At 29.1% G+C, this 26,432-nt stretch overlaps 1 protein-coding gene across 1 annotated transcript; it reads right to left on the reverse strand.

The window, feature by feature from the left end:
* Nucleotides 1–3,705: 3,705 nt before the first annotated feature.
* LOC142327481 (larval cuticle protein A2B-like) lies at nucleotides 3,706–12,511 on the reverse strand. The gene is made up of 2 exons (XM_075370592.1): nucleotides 12,419–12,511; nucleotides 3,706–4,367 (listed from the first exon to the last, which is right to left on the reverse strand). Exons 1-2 carry the CDS (start codon nucleotides 12,428–12,430, stop codon nucleotides 3,783–3,785), a joined length of 597 nt encoding a protein of 198 aa, XP_075226707.1. The 5' UTR covers nucleotides 12,431–12,511; the 3' UTR covers nucleotides 3,706–3,782.
* Between the last annotated feature and the right edge of the window lie 13,921 nt (nucleotides 12,512–26,432).

Here is a 26,432-nt window from a genome sequence, read left to right on the forward strand (position 1 = left end):
CTTCTGCACCTTTAATATATGTAAATGGGCCCGTCATTGCAAACATTTTAACATAAAATTCTATTAACCAGCAAGTTCTCAGTTCCTTCAGCCGTTATGTTTATTTATTTTTGTATTTTTATTTTTTTTTAATATGTACTCAAGCATTGTACTTTTTGACATTTATTTTGTACTGAAAGTTTTTATTGATAGATATGAGTTTTTCGGATATCTAAAAGGGGAGATTTTTTAACGAAAAATTTTTTTTTTTCATAGATTTTTGCTGGAAAAGTCTATTTGTACGCCTCATCACTATTTATATTAAATTGTAATACCGTACAGCCTGATGTCATTGTGATGTTTAAAATATTTAAGAAAATCGGTTAACAAATTTTGTCGCATTCCAGAGTTTTAGTTTATGTTTCCTTGGTCTTTACTCTGCATCTGCATTTCTTATCTGTAATGAAGTAGCAGGTTAATTGTCTTTTACTTTTATTTTGAATGATTGTTTTTTATGCAGTAGTGTTTTTAAGCCTTATTTATGTGTACATTTAAAAATAAAATAAATGGAAAAAGTGTTAAAAAAACTTAATTAAACTACTTCAAGGTGAAATCAACTTAAAAATACTTTTCCGGGAAATTTAGTTTCTTTAAATTTCGACTTATTGAAGTCTGCACCAATAAGACATAGTAAATTTAGGGTTTTTTTCCAATTTTCTTTTTATCGTTGGTTTATCAATTTCTCAATTTTTCCCATCTTTAGTTGTTATGCTTTGGACTAAGTGTTGTAAAATGGTATCGTGTATCATTTTCATAGTACCACCTTAAGAGAAGAACTCTTTGATTATTATTATTATAAGTATTATTTTATTTAAATAAGTATTATTTTATTTTTAAAAAAATTCCTGTGATAATTTTTTTCCAACTTTTCGACGAAAAGTACGATATTACTTTCGATTGCATGCTGGGATTAGATGGTGAAAATTATTTTTTTTTTTTACGTTTTGAGGAGGAGCACGAAAATACCATTCACTGGTCATGTGGTACCACATGACAACATAAGGAAAACTGGGTTTCCTTATATATAGGTCTATGTATAAAACATTTGTGGCTCGAAAATCGCTACTAGATCAATTTCATTGAAATTTAGGTATGCTGCCTTAGTCTATCTGAAATTGTGCATGTGAAAATTCAATAAAGATTGGTTGAGTCATTATAGAGTTGCGCTCGGTTTAAGGTCGAAGAAATTTGAGCGGGGCAAGTTAGAAGCGTGGATTTTTACGATGCTGCAAGTTGGAACGTTGACGTTTCTTTAACTGCGGTATCTATTGTTAGAATATTGTTCGGCATATTCATATAGTGTTACCTACTTTGAGAATTATGATAACTGGGGATATGTTTGAACGGAGCAAAAGGAAACTGATAAAACAACAAAAGGTCGGTCTTCTTTTGTAGATCTGTGCAAGAATCTTTTTTATTTATTTATTTTTTCAAATAATCCGCTCGATATAATTCATTCTATCTATTTATAAAGTCATTCAGAATTTATACAAGTTAATCGTTTTGTTTAGAATTTGTTATTGTAAATTTGTATTCTTAAGAACCTGCTCAAAAGCTTTTCGTATTGAGAAAAATCTGATGTAGATACCACATGACTTCCTTGTACGTGTATTAAATTACACATACACATTTTTTTTTTTTTTTAAATAAAAAGTATATAAAATTTTATTTCATTAATAACTCTGATATTTTTTCATATTTGTTTTTTATTGTTATTATTGAATTTATTATTTATTGTATTTTTTTTTCACAAAAGGTTAATAGTAAAGGTAATAGTAATTATTAATAAATCAATGTATTTAAATTAAAAAAAGGAGATGAAGTCAGATTCTAACCGATGTGCCTTCCCCTTGCCAGATCCGAATATTTCATTAATTAAACTTTTATTTGACTATAACTCCGAAACCAATGAAAATAAGTACCATTTATGACATATCGTTGAAAAGTTCTCAATGAGGGCTTATTACTGCAGTTAAGAAAAAGTCCAAAATCCAGATTTTATTTGAATTTTTGGCTTTTTTGGACAATTTTGGTTCAGTTGATTATAATCAAAAGGGGAAGTTCACAACTAGATGTTACAATAGTCAAATCCAAAATTTCAACATCCTGCGGCGAATCGTTTTTGAATTATGCGAGATACATACATACGTACAGACGTCACGCCGAAACTTGTCAAAATGTTTCAAGAATGGCCAAAATGGATATTTCCGTTGAAATCTGAAAACCGAGATTTGTCGCAATCGCAATACTTCCTTTTCTTCACGCAAGGAAGTAAAAATGCAGGATTTTTAAACACATATTCAAAATTTTGTGTTAGGCTTTTGTCTAAATTTTAATATATCTATTCTATTTATCTTTCATAGGAGCCCTTTAAATTTCCACTTCCGTTATTGTAGATTTAAATTTCCTTGTATATTGATTGTTTTCCTTTTGTCTATTTATCGGATTACATTTAAAATCACGTAATGTTATTTTCATTTCTCTCTACGCCACTACTTGCCAAACTCAATGCAAGTTTGTAGTTATTTTCATACTTGGTCGAAATTAAAAAAAAAATATTTTTGAGTCATTTGTAAAATGGCATTTTGTTTTATTCTTTTCAGTTGATGTAACCTCTACAGTTATCGACCATAAAAAAAAATTATTTGATAATTCGTCAAGCATCTTTGTTAAGTCCACTTTTCTAAATTGTTTAAGAAAAAATAAATATATATTTTTCAATGATCTTTGCAAAAAAATTGATAATTTTAATATTTATTTCAGCGGAACCACAATTTAATACGAAATTTATTTACGCAGTATATATTTATTTGCCTTAAAGGATATGCTGTAAATTTTTGTGGTTGGTGAAAAATGTTTAGACTAATTCGCAATTGAATCATTCGGATGAAAGAAAAAGACACAATCATCTTCTATAGAGATCGACATTATACAGGTTATTATACAATGTAGATAATAACAGTAATAAAACTTATTTTTCTGTATTTATAAATTACTAATCTGATTTTTAAATTAAGATATAAATATTAGAGTTTGCGAAGATCAATGTAATTTTTATTTATGGTCGTTATAATATATATATATATATATATATATATAATTAACGCAACAGACGTTCTTAGATCGGCCGTTCCTGATTTTGCTGTTAGTTGATCCTTAATTAACAAAGTAAAACGATATACATCGGGTGCCTATCGTATTATTAACGATTATAACGGGTATAATCGATTATAACGATTGGTAGTATGGTTTACTACTAAAAATAATTAATTTTAATGCACTACGAGTTTACTTCGTCTTATATAATGTGAATTATTTTACTGATTGTTAATTAACTACATCGGAAAAAAAAAATTATAATGCCCGATATATTTATTCTGTGTTCGGTTAATTAAAAATTCCTATTAATTTTTGAGGTTCTCCTAATCGCAAAAAAAAGAATATTAATAAGGTTTTACTTTTTGTCCAGAAAAATAATCCGAAAATTTCATAACTTAAATTAACAATGATTAGGTCTTTCTTAAATATTTTGAGTAATTTTTTTTTAATAATTAATTACAATCTAATTCTGCCATCGTAACAGAATTAGTAAATATTTATTTTTATGTTGGTTTTTTGTTGAGTAAGATGAAAATAAAAAAAAACAACGTTTTTTGGTACATTTTTATTTATTTGAGTAACTATTTACAATAAGCTAGTGTTAGAACACACTGGCTTTAATGTTGTTCGTGTGCCATCAAGTCTTAGTAGTGGGCTACGGCGTACGGGTAAGGTGCTGCGTAAGATACGGGAGTGGCAATCCTAGCAACAGGAGAGGTGTAAGCGACTGGTGCAGCGTGGGCAGCGTATGCTACTGGTGCGGCATGAGCGGCGTATGCTACTGGTGCGGCATGAGCGGCGTAAGCGACTGGAGCTGCTACTTTAGCGACAACTGGGGCCGGGTGTACGGCAGGTTCCTTGTGTACGACGGCGTTGAATCCGTTGACCGGGTCGGCGGTGTAATCGACAGTTCTTCTGGTACCGTCAGGTTCGACGAGGCTGTAGCTTCCTTGGACGACATCGCCGCTGCGGCTTTCGTGTTGGCTCTTTGAGTCGCCGGTCAAAGCGTCTTGGATATCGTAGGCGTAGCTGTATTCTGGATGAGGGTCGTAATCGGCGTCGGCTACAACAGCCTTAGCGACCGGTGCGGCGTACGCTACTGGGGCGTGTGCAGCGTATGCTACTGGAGCGTGTGCGGCATATGCTACTGGGGCACCCGGGGCAACAACAGCTGGAGCTCCCAAATAGCCGGCCTGAGCGGCAGCAAAAACGCAAGCTAAAACAATGATCTGAAACAGAAAACAAAAATTCCATTTAATTTTTATTTTTAACACATAAATATCGATCAAAAGAAAATAAAAATATTTTTCCTGTCACCATTGAAGATTTCCATTGTTGAATACTCTTTTTTCTATTTTATACCGTATGCAAAATGACGGTAAAGTTGTTGGATATATTAACTATTATGCATTTGTAGATTTGCGTATTTATTATATTATGTTATGTGATTTCTTTTTGGCATTGTTCTTTGTACAGTCCTCAAAAATAGTTCTGGTGGATTTACAGAGAAATATCAGACGTTATAAATAAAGCCCAACAAATTGGAGTTTACATTGATTCTAAGCGAATGGTTCATGTTTCAACTGGGATTTTTTTCACCCTGAAAAATAAAAAAAAAACGTTGGGTCGGTGCGAGGTTACTCACGAAGCGATCTTCTTACGCAATATTATACGAATTATTAATAGTGCAAGATAACGTAAACGCAATATGCACGAATGATAATTTTTTTTTAATTTTTGTTAATAAGAAATATAAACTAACAATGAAATACTTTGAATATAACAAAGACATTGTATAATACAAAGAATGTATCTTTTATTAAAAATTGAAAAAAAAAAAATATGAGCGCGGTCAAAAACCGTTCATAATAGAGTAACAGTATCATACTTTAAACACGATTCTTGAATGAACTGTGTTATCAGGTAGTTTTTATATAGAAAAACTAGTTTTTCTATTTTAGTTAAATTTTTTATTAAAAAATTTAAATGTCTTATATAACAGTTGTGCATTTACTTAATATATTGTGAGTAGTACAAAAATTAATGAGAAAAAACACAATTATTGCTACCGTCCGAGAATTTTTAGTATTTATTTCATTAAGGTTTTTTTTGATAAAATTGAAATCTTGTATCATTTTTCTTCTACTTGTTTTATTATAAATAACATAGATAAATAGTTTTTTTTTCAATTGTTGTAGACTAGTAAACGTTTGAGTATTCTATCGCATTTTAAAGAAATGGTTTTTTATATTGCTTTAATTAATGGTGTCAAGTTGTTTTTAATTCTTTTTTAGCGAAAAGTATTTTCTATAAATAGTTTTTATTATTTAATTGAAATATTGGAAATTTATTGATCAGTTGTTAGTATTGTTTGTGATATTAAAAAAATTTGACGTGGATACCACGTAACTTCCTTCTACGCCTATTAAATTACATATACACATTATTTTTAAATGAAAAGTACATAAAATTTTATTTCGTTAATAACTTCTGGTAATTTTTCATATTTTTTTTCTTTTTTTGTTATTGAATTATTATTCTTCGTAAGAATTTTTTACGTGAGAGGTTAATAATTATTAATAATTCAATGTATTTAAACTAAAAAAAAATAGTTAAAAAAAAAGGAGATGAAGTCTGATTCGAATCGATGTGCCTTCCCCTAAGATCTAAATATTTCATTAATTAAACTTTTATTTGAACATAACTCTGGACATTTATAAATATTAATAAATTAATAACAAATCTGGACATTTATAAATAGAACGTACGTATCTAGATACGTACGTACGTACAGACATCACGCCGAAACTAGTCAAAATGGATTCAGGGATGGTCAAAATGGATATATCTGTTGAAATCTGAAAACCGAAATGTTTCGCGATTACAATACTTCCTTGTACTAGTACAAGGGTATTCAAACTTAACCAGACGTTACATACAAATTGATTGTTATAAAAATGTATTTTTTGTATCATAAAATTCTGAATACGGGAATTAAATTTCTTTAAGTCATACGAACTTTACGAAAATATTGTAATAGTTAATAAATATTCTTTTACATGCATAGTCTTTGTTACCTTATTTTTGGATATATTTTTATTTAACGTTATTTGTACGTGTCATTACGAAACTATTCACATTGGAAGATGGCGGATGTTAGTTTTGGCTATAATTCTAGTCGATTACGACGTCATCAGTAGTTAAGTTTGTGACAAGAAATTATAATATGATTTTATATTATCATACCTTGCATTTCTCTGCTAGTTATTATGTAATTTATATTAATGTAATGTCCAGTTTAACTGATATTATTACGGTGTATTGTATTGTTTATTTCTTACAAAATAAAATTTGTTTTAAATTTCAGACAGCTTATGTAATTACTTTTAGTCAGTTGTGAAATAATTTTATGTTTTTTGCGTGTGTGTTTTATTAAATATAAGTCTATATATATAAATTTTAATTTACGTTTATTATAATGAACTTTTACTATTTTCAGATTTGTGAGTATTCGTAAATCCATTTTGAAAATTATGTGGTTATATAATTATATAATTTTTAATAGAAAATTATTTTACCCGGTCGGAAAGAGAATGCAACTATGAAATTATTTTTAATAATTTTAAATTATCAATTAAATAAAAATATTTTTTTTTAACAATGAATGTATATTATTGAAGCAAATAGTTCGTTTACGTATTGCCGGAAAGCTAAAACGTTTGTTTTGATATATATATATAGGAAAAAAATTAAAACAATGCTTTTATTTCTATTTTTTATTTTTTGACGTCTAACATTATGTCTTACGTTTAATTACAGTTGAAGTTGGCCTAATCCAGTAACAAAAGAATTTTTCCCGTAAAAGTATCGTTAATTGAACCTCCGATAATCAAAATAAGTTGTTTAAATAATGCGATTAGGGCATTAATACCTTTATTAATTGGTTCTTTTAAATGTTTTTCTTTATTTTTTATACATAATAGTTTTAATGTCACCCATTATCACTTAACGAATGTAATAGCCCCAAAACATTAACAATTTTACTACTTACCAAACTTAATGTTTATATCATTAATATTATGTTTAACATGTAAGATTGGAATTTATGAATGTACCTGTAATAAAAAATTAATTTTTATTAAATCTTTTCTTAAATTAATTTACTTGATTTAAATTCCTTGAATTAATAAATTAATATTGTAAGCAGTGATTTACATCTTACTCATTGTAATACACAAACATTCTCAAACGAAAATTCTAGAAAATTAGTACGAATGTACAGCAGAGCCGTGCTAGCAAGATGCTTTTTCTTCTACTTACAATCGCACATCTGCTCTACTCCCCTCCGCAAACGCCTTGCTATAACTACTCGGTTAAACAGGATTAAATAATATAATTTCCCGCATTCCATAAAGATTTAGCTCACTCTTGATGTTTGACTCTTTATGTCGTTTCTATGCGTTACTTTCTTATTTTAATGAAGATTCAGGTTTTTCATCTGTTTAGTTTCTTTTGAACGGTTTTTTCTTTCGAACAGGCTTTTTTATAGTCCTAGCCATATTATAAAAACAAAGATAAAATAAAATAAATACTGTGAACTTTTTAAAAATATAAACTGTTTTCAAAAACTGAAAAATTATCCTTTTTACTTCTTTAAATATCAACTTTTTGAAATCAGTGCCGTATTACGGTTATATAATGACACAAGTGATTGGTAGTTGTTTTTTATTTGAAGCTAACATTTAAAAGTTGGATAAATTTAATATTTGTTTTATTATCTTTCCCATATTCACTCTTGTTCCTTATACTTGTACTTCTTTGAATTTTTTACTGATTCCTTATCTTTGTTTTTGTAACATTCTCAAAAATTAAATGAAATTTTAAGGATTATTTAAAAAAAATTACACATATATATATATTTTAAATACAGATTTAGATTATGAAATACTGTATGTTTAATATAATGCATGAGATTTTTTTTGTTGGTTTACCTATTTATTTATGAATATATCCAAAGAGAACTATTTTAATATAATGTCAAGAATAAATTTACTTAAAATGTGTCCTTACAGTATGGTTTATTTCTTTTTCGTTTTTGATAAGGAAAAGTCCATATAATAGGCACGTTGGCTTGGAAATTTAATGTGCATTTTTAAAAATAATTATTTTGTTTACTTACGTCTAATGACACATTGGGAATGATCCGTTATAAATTTTACAGACTCTAACGCGAAATCGACATTGAACCATCGGTATAGCAGGCAAGCACGTAAACGCTTCTGCTACTAACAAAGATTAATATGAAAAAAACTATAAATTTTTATTTTTATTTGGTATTTTTATCAACTTATTTTTGTATCTGAACATGTATTGTACCTCGTATAGGACACGATTAAAAGTTATAAAAAAACCTTTTCGTACTGAACATATCCATATCTTGTTTACTTTTAATTATTTATGAAATGTATTCCTGTATTCCCAAATTTAAGTTTTACTTAAGGTTTATTTTAAGTTTTACCACGGTTTCCCCTTAATTCATTCAGGCAATTTCTAACTGAAGAGTTCCTTTATTTATCCACTGAGTAGTCAATACTTAACCGAAATATTCAAATCCGTGGTCAATATATTAAATTATGTGTGAATGTGAATAAAATGTGTGTATATATATAAAACATTTAACAATTAATTTAACATTTCAACAATTATATTTATTTTATGAAAATATGTTTAAAAATATAAAATTATTATTATTATTTTTTTTTTAAATGATTTATTTTTACTTTTGCATATTTAAACTTTTACTTTCCAATTAAAACTTTTTTTTAAATTATTTATATATATATATGCTTATATTTTTTATTGATTTTTAGTTTACATTATTTTATTTACTGTTAAATACGCTATTTCACAATATTGTAATTGTTAACAAACTTTGCTTTCCTATTCTTATATATTAAATGTTATTTTTTAGAAATTTGTAACTTCTAATGAAGTATTTCATAACGATTGAAAGTAAAAGCTAATCTAATCTACTAGAAACAGAATCGACGTTATATTCAAATTTATATTTTCATTAACAATTACTCACTGTTGTTATATGTTGTTAACTTGTATTATTTGTTCTTAATTTTATTTACTCGGCTAGTATAAAATAACTGTATTAAAGGAGAAAGTATGATGATCTTATCAAAAATGGGATGTCGAGGTTTTCTGCAATTCTTTACGTCTTAGGGTACAGTTAGTTTATCTAGATGTAAAACAAAATATATCTATGTATGTAAGGGGGTACTATGTGTGTCGCTTTGCTTTTGGCCTTATCTCAGGTTTTGACAAATAGATTTTTTTAAATTTTACTCGCATATTTCTATGTATGGGCCACAGATCATATTAATTTTTTTTTTAATTCGTTAAGACGGTGGGGATATCGCGAAAAAATCAATTTCGATTTTTTTTAGAATTATTTTAGAGAAAATTTTATTAAACCAAAATTGTTACCTAAAACATATATATATATATATATATATATAAAATTTTAAATTAAAATATAAATTTAAAATTTTATATATATGTAACTTTAAATTTAAAAAAATCAACCCCCACCTCTTCAAATTGAAATATATGTTTTTTAATCTTTTGCTTTATCTCTCTTCGATTTAAATCTTTTTTAACTATAGACCCCGGACCTAAAATGGAGAAAAGTTAAGTTCTAATAATAGTTTTTTGTGTTGTTAGTATTATTTAGCTTAGCATAATATTAATTAAAACTTTTATTAATTTAAAATTTATCTTGCACCATTAACCGCCTCGGCTTTAATCCAGGAATCTCGGGTTCGAACCTCGGTTATGCATTTCATACGCAATAATAATTCCATTTCTATATTTCCACGTACAAGCTTCAAAGCTTCTGTGGTGAATTAATGAATTAATTCACCAAGCAAAAAATATTTTATATCTTTTTGATTGTGGCATTGAATGACAGAATAATGTTAGCTTATTTATATTCCATTCATGTTTACGTTCAGATATTCATATATTTATTCAATTTTACTTGTATAGGGAAAGGAACTATCTGCTACCCCAAATATTCATATCATAAAATCATCTCACTAGTACTTTATAGGTTAATACTACTGCCTATAATATGTTAAGTGAAAAGCAAACTAGTTTTTTGAGTCAATATAAAGTATTGTACATTGTTGTCATGTTATGATCATTGTATATATTTAATATAATATCACCAATCGTTGGTGATATTAAAAGTGCGTTTTAGGCCGTTATCCAAAGAATAGTAGGAACGTTAAACGAATTCGATATTTTATTTAATAAGAAAGTTATACCGATATTTTGTTTTTTGCAAAAAAGCCCCACACCATTACCACACCCATGGTTCGATTTTGGCCGTTAACGAACTCGATCGAGATTTTGGGACGAGCTATTTTAAGGAACAATTTGAAACTGATTAGCGCAAAATTACGGCAGTTATAGTGTCCACAAGAAAGTGAAATATATATATATATATAAAAACGTTTGAGTTGACGGTGATTTTGGGGATCTGGGAGATATGAAACGTGAAGTTATGTCGAAATTTTCCGCAAGTCGAATCCGGTAGCTTTGTTATGAAATCTACCTAAAACTGATATGTTAGTTCAGTAAGCTGCTTGAGAAAATCAGAAAAGTTAATTAATATTATTAATAGTAATGCTCACAGACACAATCAGTACATACACACGGGCGCACGCCCGCTTGTGTGTGTGTGTGTGTGTGTGTGCGCGTGTGTGTATGTATATATATATATGTGTATGTATATGTATAGGCGTGAGCGCGCGTGGACACACACACACAAATTTGATAATAGCATTAAATCTTTTATTTTTTTCTGTAATGCTTTCAGTTACATTCCGTCACTTTTTTTAATATTTGTTAATAGTTATCAATTTTTTCTAATATTTATCAATTACTCAGTATTTTACCTGATCGCATCCATAATCAGCCAGTAATCAAAATTTTATCTTATATTTTTACATTTTACTCAATAAATTATTATTTAATAAAAAAGATTTTTTCTAAATTTATTTTAATAACCAGTTAATACATTATTTCAGTGGTTCCAAAGGTTTTTCGATTCTGGGCGCCCTTGTTGAAAACAAATTTTCCTTTGGAGTCCTATGTCAAATTTTAACAAGTATACTTTGCGAAATAATCGAAATAACATTTTACAAGGGTTAGGTAAAAATAAAAAAAATACTAACACATTTTAGAACACAACAGAATGTAATTGAACGAACTTTCTGTCATTAAATTGAAATTGGAAATAAAATTATGTAATATTTCGTGGAACCTCTATGAGGGAGTCGTGTCTCCCCAGGTACCAAAGTACACACTTTGGGAACCACTGCATTATTATGTGCATACAATTTTTTCAAATTAAATATATTTAAAAATAATTATTAAATTGAAAGAAAAACAGGTTTCATTAAAGTTGTAAGGTAACCACATTTTAAGCTTCAAGTAAAATGTATTTAAAGACAGTTTTTACAAAGCAGATTTTGATTTTTTTTATATTAAAATTAGTTGTATTTTTATATAATCAGGAAATTTAAAATAATTTATACATGCTATATTTTATAAATTATAAAAATTCATTTATGTAAATTTACTTTTTGATATTATGTATATATTATAAAATATATTGAATTACCTTTAAATAACTATTCGGATACTTTTATTTAATTTACATTTTTTTCTACAGATCATTTATAAATAAAAAAAGACATAAATTTTCTTTAGATTATAAACTGTTAATTTATTTATATGAGAGTATTATTTTGTTAGCTTTTATTTTTATGTTGTTTTTTCAATTTTTAAGTAAATTCTACTTTAGGAAAGGAAAACGATTTCCAAAATTAAGAGTAATGTTTGAAAAAAATTAATAATATTAGAGTTAAAAATAATTATTAATGTTTTTCTTTTTTCCAGGTAAATTGATTGATTCTTCTTCCATTACGATAACGTTAGTTTGGTAAGTTTTTAAATACATTTTTTATGTTTTTGTAAGTTTTAACAAAAGTTATTAGTTTTTATTTTACATTTTAAATATTAAATTCTGAAATTTTCGATAATATTCCCTTTAAATAGATATCTTTTAAATGGAAATTAAAAAATAAATATTTGTTAATGAAGTTGTTATTAAACTTGTGATTTTTTATTTAAATAATTAATTAAGAAAAAAAAATTATTATAATATTAAAAACTATTTTTTATTTTATATAATTTATAATACCTGGTAAGCCATTTCTATGCTGAGTGTTGATCTATTAAAGCGTTATAATACTACAACACAAGATAAGTGATGACACTGATGTGTGTATGTTTGGTCTGCCCGCTTTTTATATAAGCGACTCGAGTCTTCTTTGAGCAATGGAGGAGCCACCCTTGTGGGGACCGGTCCACTACCTTCTACGGTTTACCGTCTCTCTTTTACTCCCTCTTTAACGGTCTCTCTTTTACATTCATTCACACTTAAACAAGTATCACCTTAGACAATTGCCACATCATATTGGAGCCCTCTGCCAACTCCTCTCGACGACCAGGACTAGGGAGTGGCCGTGCAGAAAAAAGTGACATACTTTGTCCAAACTTACATTTTTTTTTAAATTTTATGAAGGTTATAACATTTTAACTACTGATTTTTTGTTTTTTGTTTTGTTTATTCATCGGATGACAAAAAAGCAGTTAGCCATCGCGAATTTCTTGTAATTATTCCACTTCAAAAAAGGTGTTTATCTTTCAATCGACAGTACAGTAGTAATGACGTAAAAATTATTTGACATTTAAAAATTCGTTTAAAAACCGTAATTAATTGCCTGTGCATTTATTATTTTTTATTGTTATCATTAAATGAGGCCTATTATTATTATCAATGCACTTTTAACTATAAGCTGTTTTTTTTATTATTATTTTAATATATTATTTTTCTTAATATTAAGTTACCGTTGAATTAATGAAAGGCGTATAATTCTAATTACTTTAATCGAACCTAATCTCAGAGATTAATATATTCCTAGCACTAGATTGTTATATCGTAATATGTAGCATGAATTAATTATAATATTCTAAGTATTTTCACTCAAAAGTTCAGAAAAAATAATAATTTAAAAAACTTGAGTTAAAAAGCAACACGTAATCTGACTTTCTAGACAGCCTTTCTTCTGTTTCCTTATTAATGATTTAAGTCATTTATCTCCATTTCTTTCCTATTTTTATGAAGAAGCAGGTTTTTAATTTTTGTTTTTCTCTTCCTTAACTATTGCATTTTCTTCTTAGGTGTAACAACATCTATTTAATTAAAAATGTAAATGTTCATTTGTTCAAAATCTTATATCTCCGAAAGTTCTTCACCGATTGCTTTGAAATTTTGTCACAACGTTGCATTCGAATACAAGCTGTTTTTATATACCTAAGATGTCACACCTGTGACAGGTAAAAACATTTTTTTTTTAAACAGCACTATCTGTTGGACGTAAAAGCAACACACGGTATATTAAATATTTTACTACTCCATTTCAGTGTTTCCGATATGTGTCCGCTATAGACTATAAAACCACTGGATCAATTTACGTGCGGGGGAAAAGGGAGAAAGGTAAAAATCAGAAAATGGAAATAAGGAACAATCGGAAAAAGTAAAAAGGGAAGAAGAGGAAAACGAGGAAAAAAAGGAAGGGGTAAAGGGAAATAAAGAGAAAGAGAAATGGAAAGGGAAATGGGGAAAGGAAAGGGGGAAATGTGGGAAAGGGAATATGATAAAAATGAAATTGGAAAAAGGAAAAGGGGAAAACGGAAAAAGCGGAAACGGGAGAAAGGGTAAAAGGGGAAAAGAAAGGTTAACTTTGTGAAGTTCTGCAATGTTCATTCTGTTAATGTTTTATCAAACTTTCAATTGTGTTCATTTAATCTATATATATACTGAAATCTAGCAATAGCGAAGCATTGCCGGATCTGCTAGTTATAAATAAAAATAAATAAATTAAAATAGGTCAAATTCAAAAAATAATATTAAATAAAAATTTTAATTTTTTTTCAGAAAAAAAAATGTTCATAAAACATATTTTATGAAATATATTTATTTTGTTTTATCCATAACTGTAAACTTAACAAAGGAAAAACTGCCGTAAGCTTTTCTATGCATGGAAAAAATATTACTTCTATGAACGTTTTAATGAAATGTCGTATTAACGTATTAATGAAGTTCAGTCGAATTAAAGAAGATATAATTTAAAACAACATAGTTTTAAATATCAAATCTTTTTTTTTCTTTTTTAAGTACGGTTGTTAAAGTATCAAGATACTTTTTCAAAATTTTCATGTAGGAATCTTAAAATTTCTAATTTTAATAAAAATAAGTTTTTTTTTTAATGCTTATATTTATAGTCGCATCAACAATTAAAGTCATAAGCGACTATTCCGGTAAATTTGTAGTCTTGAACAAACTCAGGTCAACTACTCCTGAGACGTGGTTAATTGAAACCCAACTGCCAGTTGGGTTTCAATTAATGAAATTGACCCGCGACTTCACCATAACTGGTGAAGTCGCGAGGCATTTAACGCATCAGGTACCAGTCAGTCGGACGATCGAGTTCGAGACTCAGCCATAGAGAATTACTATTTACACTTAAATATTATTAATTTATTTAATTCTACCGCTCACCTGTGACGTCGCAACATATCAGTAGTTTAAAGAACTTTTGAGGTCGGGGTGCGATTTTTAATTAGGTGAAATCTCGAGATACCGAGATCACCTTGCTCCACAGCCTCACCCCCTTGACCTTTTAATTTGAAAATTTAATTGCATCAATGCCCCATATACAGCTAATCTGACCAAGTTTGATCAAAATCGGTTTAGTAGTTCTAGAGATATAATGTGATTTAGAAGCCAACACCGAACAAATACACACACGTGCATACAAACATTAACATCCGGAAAATTTTAATTTGATTTTTCGGGTTCCTTAGGTGTCAAAACGTCAAGATCCGGTGAAAACCACATATGACCAAATCGGACAGATTACAATACTTTTCCTTCTAAAGCTGTAGCTCTGCTGTAACGCTATCTGGATGGTTAAGTAACAAACACTATTAAAAGGAAAACCTTGCCACAGTCAACTAGAAACTTTGCTATATCAAAGATACTGTGTTGCCATGTGATTCCTCACATAGGAACATTCACCGAGAGGAAGAAGTCCCCTGCCGATTGCGGATAGGACATACGAAAGCTCACGGGTATCTGATGTCAACAGAAAATGTACCGGTATGCGTACGATGCAAGTGCAGCTTGACTGTGCGCAACATCCTTGTGGATTGCATACGTTATGCGGGCCTTGCGTCGTAAATTTAAATTGCTCAGGACTTTTCGTCACATCCTGGGTAAGTTTTGGTCCGGGTATTTTTATTTATTCGAAGTATTAGTGTTTTACATACTTTTTAATAGTGTTCTTGAAATTTTCTTTTTTCTACGGTAGTTGTATATTTTTATATTTAAAATTGTAGTTTAAGTTTTTTATTTTGTCTTTGTTTGTAGTATTTTTAGTTGAGTTTTAATTTTGTTTTTAAATTTCTACTTTACTTTGTATATTGTTATCGTTTTATTAGATTTTATATTTTATTCACTTTTTTTTTTGTTTTCCACATTTCCACATGTTTTTCACATTTTTATTTTCCTGGCGATGATAATAAGAAAATATTTTCCGTCCAAAAAAGAAAAAAAAAGAAGGGAAACCGGACTGCTTTATAGTTCTCATGTTAAAATTTTCTACTTATAATAGAAAATAACCATGTTTTATATTTAAACTAAGGGAGCGACGTTTTAAAGGTTCTTTTAAACATATGATTTTTCTTCAGAAGTACTGAAATAATATGAAATACCAATTTAAAAGAAAAGTTAATGTTAAAGAGTTGTTTGAACTCATTCCATCAAATTGCGGAGTGTAATTCTACCGTTCTTTAAAAACATTAGAAAACTTATCTTACAGATTTTATTGAATGTTAAACTTTGAGTGTTAAATATACAAGTCCAATTTTAGTACCATATGATCTCATGGTTCTTACGCATTCTTTTAGGAATCTAGTACCTGTTTTGTAGTGGCTTTTGAATTTTTGGAGGAAAAGCAATTTTTATTGGAGAATCTGTTAAAACTATTCGGTACAAAATCCTTGATCAGTGTTGAATCTGCGTTCCTTTTGTCTGAAGAAAAATCTGGGTAAAATTTACTGAAGAACTTTTGACAGAATGGACGCTTAATAGTTGAATGCATTGAGCTATGGGTAAGAGTTTGTCCTTTGGTCCCGTAATGCGGTTCTTTTATGGGTAGATCGTTCTTTTTCAACGTTTACTCAATTTCCTTATTCTTTTACCCCATTTTCAATTCTGAATTGTTGCAGGTCAAACCTATTTTGGTCCACACTAGCTTGGTCAATCATCTTGGAACACATTCTTAGAAATTTTATTCCAAACAAGATTAATGGATTTTGTTCCCGTTTGAACTCACTTTGATATAATTAAGGCTCGGCCAAATTTTAAAAATTATCTAATTTGTTCCATTCATTATTAAAATAATAATTGAAGATACTTATTATTATAATGAGATTCTACTTATGAACCGTTTTTTAGTAGATTCTGACCTCATTATTGTTCATCAGGACATAACTTACTTTAAAAATTTATTAAAAAAATTTTTCCGTAGTTCAAATTTAATTTCAGATAGAATCTGAGATTTGTATAAAATAATTAAAAAATAAACTTGTTCGCCTTAATCATCTTTTCAAATTAAAAATTAAGTCACCATTTATAAAATCTTCTATCCAAATGGTGATTTAAAAAAAATCACCATTTAATTTTAAATGACAATAATATTATTTCCTGCTTTTTATCGTAAGTTTTTAATTAGCTCACAGAATTGTCGTTGTTTTTGGACGATGATATGGTTGAAATAAAAAAAAAAACACATTTTGATTCTTGACAACAGATTGTCAATTTATTTTTTATTATTATTTTTATTTTTTTCGAGGAACATTTTATACTCCGTTATTGATGATTCATATATATAATTAACTTTTTATTATATAGATATAATTTTTTATAACTATACAACATTTAATTCATTTTTTAGTATAATTTTCTTGTTTCACGTCCAACAACTTCAAAATATTGTTCTTGATATTGGGATTCCATTTCCAAGTCCTACGTTATTTACCTGCGTTGTACTGCGTGCATAACACTGTGTTTCATAGTTTTAAGCATTTTCAGACGATAATAACATATTTATTGTTCGTGTTTTTTTTTTTTGTTTATAAGTTGTGTCCTGTTTTGACTTTTATCTTATGTATTTAATATGTTAAAAGCTTATTGATATTCTTCATAAAAATCTATCCAAAATTGATATATCATAGTTCAAGTTAACAACAGTTGTTCATCTTAATATGAAAATAGAAATTATAAATTTTACTTTCTTAGATAGATTTAGCAGTAGGTTCATTTTTCTTTTTTTTATTACGAAACCGTATGAATTCAATTAGTAGTTTAATTTATATTTATCTATAATTTTTAATTTTATACTACTATTTCCTTTGGTTAGATGCATATAAGATACGATCAAGAAATGTAAATAATATGTATGTACAGATATTTCAGTACATGATTTACCGTATACGTTGATTACGCGTTAGCAAAGATTTCATTTATGTATTGTATTTTGTGATCGGTGAACTGGTTTTACAACTATAGATGATGATTAAACTAAAGGAACAGTGATAACCTGTCATCCTGTCAATGAAAGTAAATGACAGACACTGATACTGTTTTGTGTTTTTTTTTTTTTTTACTTCTTCCTCTTACCTACATATCGATAAGTTGCTATTCCATTCCTATAAGTAACAATAATTGATCGAGAGTTAATGTAATAATTTGTTCCATACCCCGTTCTATTATTTTTATGAGTATTTATTGACATCTTTCATTTCATTACTTAATTATTTAATACTTAAATACTAAAATTTGTATTTCTGCTTAACGAACAAGAGTAAGACATTTAATACGTCGGAGACTATACTCCCACCAAAGTTTACTATTTTGCTCCGTACTTGGATACATATTTTTACATACAGCAAGAATTTTTATTTAAGTGTAGTAAGGTATCATGGAATCTCGTGACTGAGATTACGTCAAGCGATTTGTAGGGAAAATTTAGAAGGATAAGATTAAACCTGAAAAACTCAAGGGTATTAAGACGACTTGCCGTTGAAATTTTAAATATTGGTTACACAGACGAATTTTATCGCACCTCAAAGTTTCAATGAAATCCCTGCAGACATCAAACAACTAAAAATTATTACAAAATTTAAATCAGAATTAAAAAAATAACTACTCGAAGATGTTATATCGAATTTTTCTTTTCAAAAGTAAGCTAATTTATCGAAGAATTATATTTATTATAAGTATAAATATGTATTTTGAATAAAAATTAGATAGTTAATTTAAGTGCACGTAGCATAAGAATAATAAACTCAAGTACATTAAAATGTGTGAAGTAAGTAAATACATATTCAGAATTCCAAATCATCATACTTTAAATAATAAATGATTTTACACCACTTTTCTTTCGAAAAATTGCATATTAAAATAATGTAGTGCATTCGGAAACTCGCTGTGCGGAATGCTTTAGAATTATGTGGTGCATTCTGTTCTTTCAGCTTTTACGTTGGTTGCCATGTGGGTTCGCTGGGCGTTGCTCAGTAATAAACCAAGACGTCAGTTGTTGAGTTGTGAATGAACGTGCTTTGTTTCGTTTATCAGAATCAACAGTTTCTAATAACGTAACAGTTCTTTCGATAGAGAAACGCATTTTTCTCGTTGAACACGTCAGTCTTGAATGTTACAAGTATACTGATTTAGTGAAGCATAAGGTTTCTGAAAAGTTTCTAAATCCTCTTGTTCCTCACTGTAATTCAGTTCGAACTCTTATTGAAAAATTTCGGGCAACAGGCTCTGTTGAAGACGGTGATCGAAGTGGAAGAACCTAAAGTAAACAAACAGAAGCTGCTTGATATTTCGGTTGCTATGGCCAAATGTCCATCTAAATCAAAGCGTAATTTAGCACAACAGAAAGGTATCGGAGTTGCTACCGTACATAAAACTGTAGGAGAAGAACTAAAACTTTCCCCTGCAAAGTAATGTGTTCTCCTACAAAGTAAGACGCAAATAATCAATTGATTGAATCACGTTTAAAGGATTGAAGAAAAATAATAAAGTTGATAACGAAAATCAAAGGCTTTTAACAGAAAAAATGGACAATCTAGAAATAGATAGCTGGATAAGGTTTTGAAAAATTTTAGAGAAAAAGGTGTGAGGAGTATTGTGGAAGAGTGAGAGGTCTGGAGGAAGAGCTGAAGAACCCAAGGTCCGTTCGGGGCTAATAGGACAAAAAATAAAATTTAATTATTGTAGTTGTTTTCTGAAGCTAAAATCATATTAATTCTGGAATAGTTGTAGCAGATTAAAATATAGCCGAGTCAATAAGAGATGTTAACCTCGAAAATATTTACTCCAGCAATTAAATTAGTAGAACGGGTTTGGTAAAATATGTACAATAAAAGTGTTCCGTAGCGGAAATGAGCGATTAACTATTCAATTTAATAAATTAATGAAAACTTTAAGTTTTTCACCAACAGCGGCTTTATTTTTAATCGCATGTAAACATAAAAAAAACCAACAGATAGCTGAGGAAATTTCGCATAAAACATCACACTGGCACTTTTTTCTACAAGCAAAACTAAGGGGGCTAGCGAATTCTGCAACCAGCACCAAAATCACGCTATAGCTACAATACTTAGGTAGCGTAACTCGACGGCGCGCAATAAATAAACTTCCATATCTTTGTTCCTATTAGAGATAATTAAAAATTTTAAAAAGGTACGGATTCATAAGATCCTAGGCTATAAATTACTAAAATTTTCGAAGTATTTTTAATTTCTGATTGCCCGTTAATCCGGATCTATTGTAAAATTTTGCAACTTGTAGTTGAAACACCTATAATAATAAACAGTTGCAAAAAATGAAAAAGTCAGTATAGCATTCTGTTCTTGAGATTACTACCAACTCATTCCATAAGGAATATCTGTATCTTATTTAATTGTTTATTTATTAACATTTGAAAATTAATTTTCTCAAAAAAGATGTTTAGGTACGTTGGCTAACGCTCAAAACCGATCACTATTAATTCTGTTTTTTCAAATATGAAAATATTTTGTTATTTGTTAGGTAAAACATGTACTTTAAGATGGCAGAGATGCTTTTACAAAAAATTTAATCTTTCATTAGGTTTTAGAAAGTAAATGTTAGTATACTTTGTCAACACATGACTATAACAAATTATTATAAAAAATTACTGAAAATAGATATTTCCATTCAACTTAGTAGATTTATGTAGAACTACGTCATTTATCAATATTTAACCTTAAATTTGATTGATTTTCCAAAATTTTGCAATTTTTTTGTTGTTTGTGGATAAAAACATGGTTTTTTGAAATAAATATCTAATTTTTCGTCAATATTTTGTTTATTTTTAATTTTTTGAAAAATAAATACCATCAGTAGAAAACTAAGATAATTTGACATTAAAAAGCTCCTGAACATTTGTTTTTACGAGCAAAATTAAGAAATTATGGATAAATTGGTTATTTAACCATTTAGTCTTGCTACATACGAGAAGGTAGTTTCCAAGCTACTCTACATCGTAGCACGATTTTGGTGCTTATTGTAAACTTCGCTAGCGCCCTTAGGTTTGCTCGTAGAAAAAAGTACCCGTGAGGTTTTTTATGCAAAAGTTCCTCAGCTATCTATTAGTGCTTTGTATTTTTACATATAATTAAAAATAAAATCGCTATTGCCGAAAAACTATAAGTTTCTCCTTAATTTGTTAATGAACATATTAAAAGGTTTTTCGCTCATTTCCGCTAGGGCACAATTCTATTCTTCATACTTTTCCGAAACCATTCCAATAATTTATTTTCTGTAGTGAATTTTTTCGATGTTAAGGCATTTTTGAGTATCTCTTGACTCAACTAATACATGTCATAAAATATATGACACCATAAAATTATGAATAAATCTAGTTTATTCTAGGAAATGGATTTTTAATTTTACAAAATGTATAATCATATTCATATGAAGGTATGAATTAATGAATATTCTAATATTTAAAAATTAAAAGTATATTTTATTTTGGATAATATTAAAAAATTATTAAAAATACTGATATAAAAACGAGGTTGCACATCATTAATTTTTAACTTTTATTCAGGAACGACATCTTTACATTTCTATCTTAATTAAAATTTTGGTAAAATATAATTTTTCGTATAATTAATTTTAAGATTCTGCTAAAGAAATTATTTTCTGTGTGTTGTGATTTAAACGTTATTTTAAAGTGTATTACCGTATTTTTAGTGCATTACCCATTTTATTTTTTTACTTCTAGTTTGTATGATGCTGTTTACGATAAAAAAATACATTTTGTTTCGTTATAAGGAAACTGAAGTTTCTTTAAATATAAATTTTTGTTGTACATTTAACTTTGTAAAATATTATATAAAAATAAAATATTTTATTTTAAAATGAATATACGTTTAATTATTCTGAAAATATAACGAAACCTTGATATATTTGTGTTTGTATTAATTATAATTGATTAGGTAATAAATCAGTAATATGTTTTTCGTGTTTGACCTAAAATTCTATATTTGATGAAATGAAGGCTTTTTAATTATTAAGTTTTCAGGGAATTTAAAAAAGTTAAATTTTAATTTTTTTTATTAGTGTGGACTACTGTATTTGTTTATTGAAACCTTGAATGGTATTAGTTATTTGGTACGGAATGTCTTGATTTAAAAACATATATAACTGTCATGTAAAGAGTATAAGGACACGTTCTCTTTCTACCTACATAATTGTTAACCAATCATTTTCGTGTGAAATGAATAAAAAATTGTAAATTTATTAAAATCCCAAAGAAACATTGTTAATAATCATGTAATTTTTTTTTAGTAAGACTGTCTTACATAGGAATCTTTCTTATCTAGTCAAGGTGTTCTTATATATTTATATCTATTCACTCATGTAGCTAAAATTCACTCATGTAGATAAAAATCTGAAGTGGACGCCACATGACTTACAAGGAAGTCTATTAAATAACATATATTTTTTTTACATTTTTTTTCTTTTTTTTTAGCTATTATTGAATTATTATTTATTATAAAAAAATTTTACGAGCACAGGTTAATAATTATTAATAAATCAGTATATTTAAATTAAAAAACAAGTTAAAAAAAAGGAAATGAAGTCGGATTCTCGCCGATGTGTCTTTTCCATGTAAGATCCAAATATTTCATTAATTAAAATTTTATAGGGCTATAACTCTGAAACCAATGAAAATATGTACCACTTATGATATATCGTTGAAAATCTGTCAATGAGGGCTTATTACTGCAGTCAAGAAAATCCCAAAATCCAAATTATTTTGGATTTTGGGCTGTTTTGGGACATTTTTGGTCTTATCGATTGCAATCAAAAGGGGAGGTGCACAACTAGATTGGTTTGCTTGGCATTTCTCACCACCCCATTTGGTCGCCCTAAAGCATACGACCAAATGTCTGTGCCACAAACGACTACTGAGCCTCGAAACAGTTTAGCGACTAGTATCCTAAATAGCTCCTAGAGCTTACCTAACACCGTAGGCAGACTAAGCGCGGTGCCATACACCATCGACTTACGTGTCCCAACCGCTTACCTGTCATATATTTGCTAAAATGAGTAGGCGCACTCCGTCAACTAGTAAAAATATATATGACATCCATAAATTAAAATTTATTTTGTCTGAATAGCAATTTGCTGCCACGCCTAGGTCGCTGAATGCCAGCAAGAACCTGTCCGCCATTTGAAAGCGCTGGGAACCTTAATTGGCTGGTGATCAGCCATATATATCTCTAGGTTAGCTTCCCACAGCAGTGCGGTAGGAGTCTTTTCCCCTTAGGTAAAACTACTGATGTCGGTTGAACAAAGCAAACGCATCAAGGAACTCCCACACGGTACGACAATGCGGCTCTCGCCATATTGACTGGCCGCTTGTGAGTGGTCAATTTTCCCCTAACCCTCTAAGTTGCAGGGTGGCCCGGTCTCTTCCCCCCCCCCCAAGAGCAGGGCAGTCAAACATCAGGTGTTCCTTTGACTGGATCACCCCACAGAGGCACAGCTCATCAGCTGCCAGGCGGAACCGAAATAGAAATTGGTTTAAATTAACATGGTTGGTGAGCACCTGGGCACCCGTTGCCCTTAAAAACGAGTTTGGCATACCATCCTCCCAGGTCCTGTTTAAATTTATGCAAGGATCTTCCCTTATTCGTGATGTGCCATTCCAACTGCATCCATCGCGAGGCTCTGCAGCCTCGCGATGGATGCATGGATTTTGCACAACTAGATGTTACAACAGTCCTAAATCCAAAATTTTAACATACAGCTAATCGTTTTTGAGTTTTGCGAGATCCGTACGTACAGACGTCACGCCGAAACTAGTCAAAATGGTTTAAGGGATGGTCAGAATGGATAATTCCGTTGAAATCCGAAAACCGACATTTTTCGTGATCACTGTACTTCCTTTACTTCGTACAAGGAAGTAAAAAAAGGCATTGATTTATTATAAATTCATAGAAATCGATATAGTGATTCAAAGACAAACTTAGGTATGTGAAAAATTCTTTAATTTCATTTACATAAATATAAGGAACCGGTTAAGTACTGTTGTTTTTCACTACTGGTTACAAAATTATTTTTTTTTATAATTTGTTACATCTTATTTACTGTTATCAAGAACGGTGGCAACTAAAACTGCTAGAACTGGCTGTGACGAAAGAATTTTCATTAGTATTTGTAGGTTGTACAAATTGCAAATTTTTAGTATGTAGTTCAAAGTGCAATTTTTTAGTATGTGTGACCAAAGTGCAATTTTCAAAGTTTTCTACAAAGAAATACAAAAAACTATGATATAGTATAATATGATATAATGTCCCAAATCTTCGTTCTTGTTTCTTGTAAAAATATACGTAATATCTAATTCAGGCATTTTATCAAACAATGCTTAACAGGTTAAGAGCTCAAAGGGGTTATGCCCTTTGCACTTATGGCATCATTAAACAAAATATTAAAGCTATTCTTTATTTTAAGACCCTATAACGTTTTTCCTTTAATATTATGGTAAGTATCTTCTTTTTTATAATTGGTACATGGAATAAGCGTTATAACTGAAATATTCGCGGATGTCCGATTTTCCAGAAGAATCCTATGTGAGAGTTTATATTTACCGCATGTTGAGTTATTGCATATTAATGTTATTTTCTTCATCTCAATTAATTAAGTACAACTGTAAACGGTAATTTTTAGAATTAAATGAAGCACAAATCTGGCTACTCTTGATTTTTTTTTAAAACTAATTAACGCAACTTTTTTAACGTAACTTTAATTGAATTAAGTTTTTTAGAGTTATATTATGCTGTTTATGTTTTTCCCCGGTAATTCTGGTTTTAGGAGTACATTGTATTGTCTCGTGTGTAGGAGACAACAGAGCCTTAAAAGGGGAGGATTTTATGGTGGTTTTAATTCTCATGTTTCGCCTTCTTATTTCCCATCTCAAAAACAGTTAGCTAACTTATACAATACTGGACTAATTAACTATTGGTTAGTCTTGTCTTCCATTATTATTACTGATCCCGCCTACTCATAAGATAACATCCAATAAAAATCGACTTATCTTTAACATAATATTTGTTAAACGTATCTTCCTTCATTTCTGTAATCAATTAAACATAAAACTAGGAAACTACTATTGCATTATACAAATGAATAGAAATTATCAGTCGATCTCCGCGCCTGAGTAGGTAGCGTCTCGGCATTTCGTGCAGGGGTTCGAATTCCGATCTTGTATGGCATCTTTTTATATGCTATCAATTTCCGCCGGGCAAATGACTACAGCTATTGATGCTCGCTTTCGTAACAAAAATAAATCTGATTTTGATACCACATGACTTCCTTGTACGCCTATTAAATTACATATTCTCATTTTTTTTAAATTAAAAGTACATAAAATTCTATTTCATTAATAACTTCTGATATTTTTCATATTTTTTTTTAATATATTTAAATATATTATATATATTTAAATTAAAAGAAAAAAACTTAAAAAAAGGGGATGGAATCTGATTCGATGGGCCTTGTAAGATCCAAATATTTCATTAATTTAAATTTTATTTGACTGTAACTCTGGTACCAATGAAATAAGTACCACTTATGATATATCGTCGAAAAGCTCTCAATTAGGGTTTATTATTGCTGTTACGAAAAAGTTAAAAATCCATATTTTTTTGGATTTTGGGTTTCTTTTGGCACTTTTGGTTCAGTCTATTGCAATCAAAAGGGAATGTTCACAACTAGATGTTACGACAGTTCTAAATCTAAAATTTCAACATCCTACGGCTAATAGTTTTTGAATTATGGGGGATACATATTACATACGTATGTACAGATGTCACGCCGAACTTGTCAAAATGGATTCAGGGATGGTCAAAATGGATATTTCCGTTGTAATATGAAAAACCTAAATTTTTTTCGATCGCAATACTTCCTTTACTTCGTTCAAGGAAGTAATAAATACAAAATAGAATAAGTATATCTAAATGTTATTTATTTTTTAGCATCCAGAACTACATAATCAATCACATTTTTGTAGTATCAGTAAGTATACCACTTTACGTATATTAAAAATATTCATTTGCATAATAGCAAGGTCATTGGACGGCTACCGTTGATAACAAACTCCGGCACATTAAATATTTTGTGTTACCTTGGGAGTCCTCATGCAGAAAAATTCGTCGTGAGGAAGTGATCCTCTCTCGATTGCGATTAGGACATACCAGAGTCACACACGACTACCTGATGTAAGCAGGACACGCACCACTATGCGTACGATGCAGTTGCCGCATGACCGTGCACCATAATCTTATGCATTGGATACGTTATGCGGCTTTGTGTCGTAAATTTAAATTGCCCAGAAATATTCGTCAATTTTTGGGCAATGATAACAAAGTTTTAGACCGGATGTTTCTGTTTTTGCATCGTGCTGGTCGGATAATTAAAATTTGATATTGTGGCGTATAGTTTTTGTTTTTGGTAAATTTTTTTAGTATGTCTGTTTTATTTT

Source organism: Lycorma delicatula, chromosome 7 (genome assembly GCF_047948215.1).
Source record: "Lycorma delicatula isolate Av1 chromosome 7, ASM4794821v1, whole genome shotgun sequence".
In the NCBI taxonomy this organism is placed as follows: Eukaryota; Metazoa; Arthropoda; class Insecta; order Hemiptera; family Fulgoridae; genus Lycorma; species Lycorma delicatula.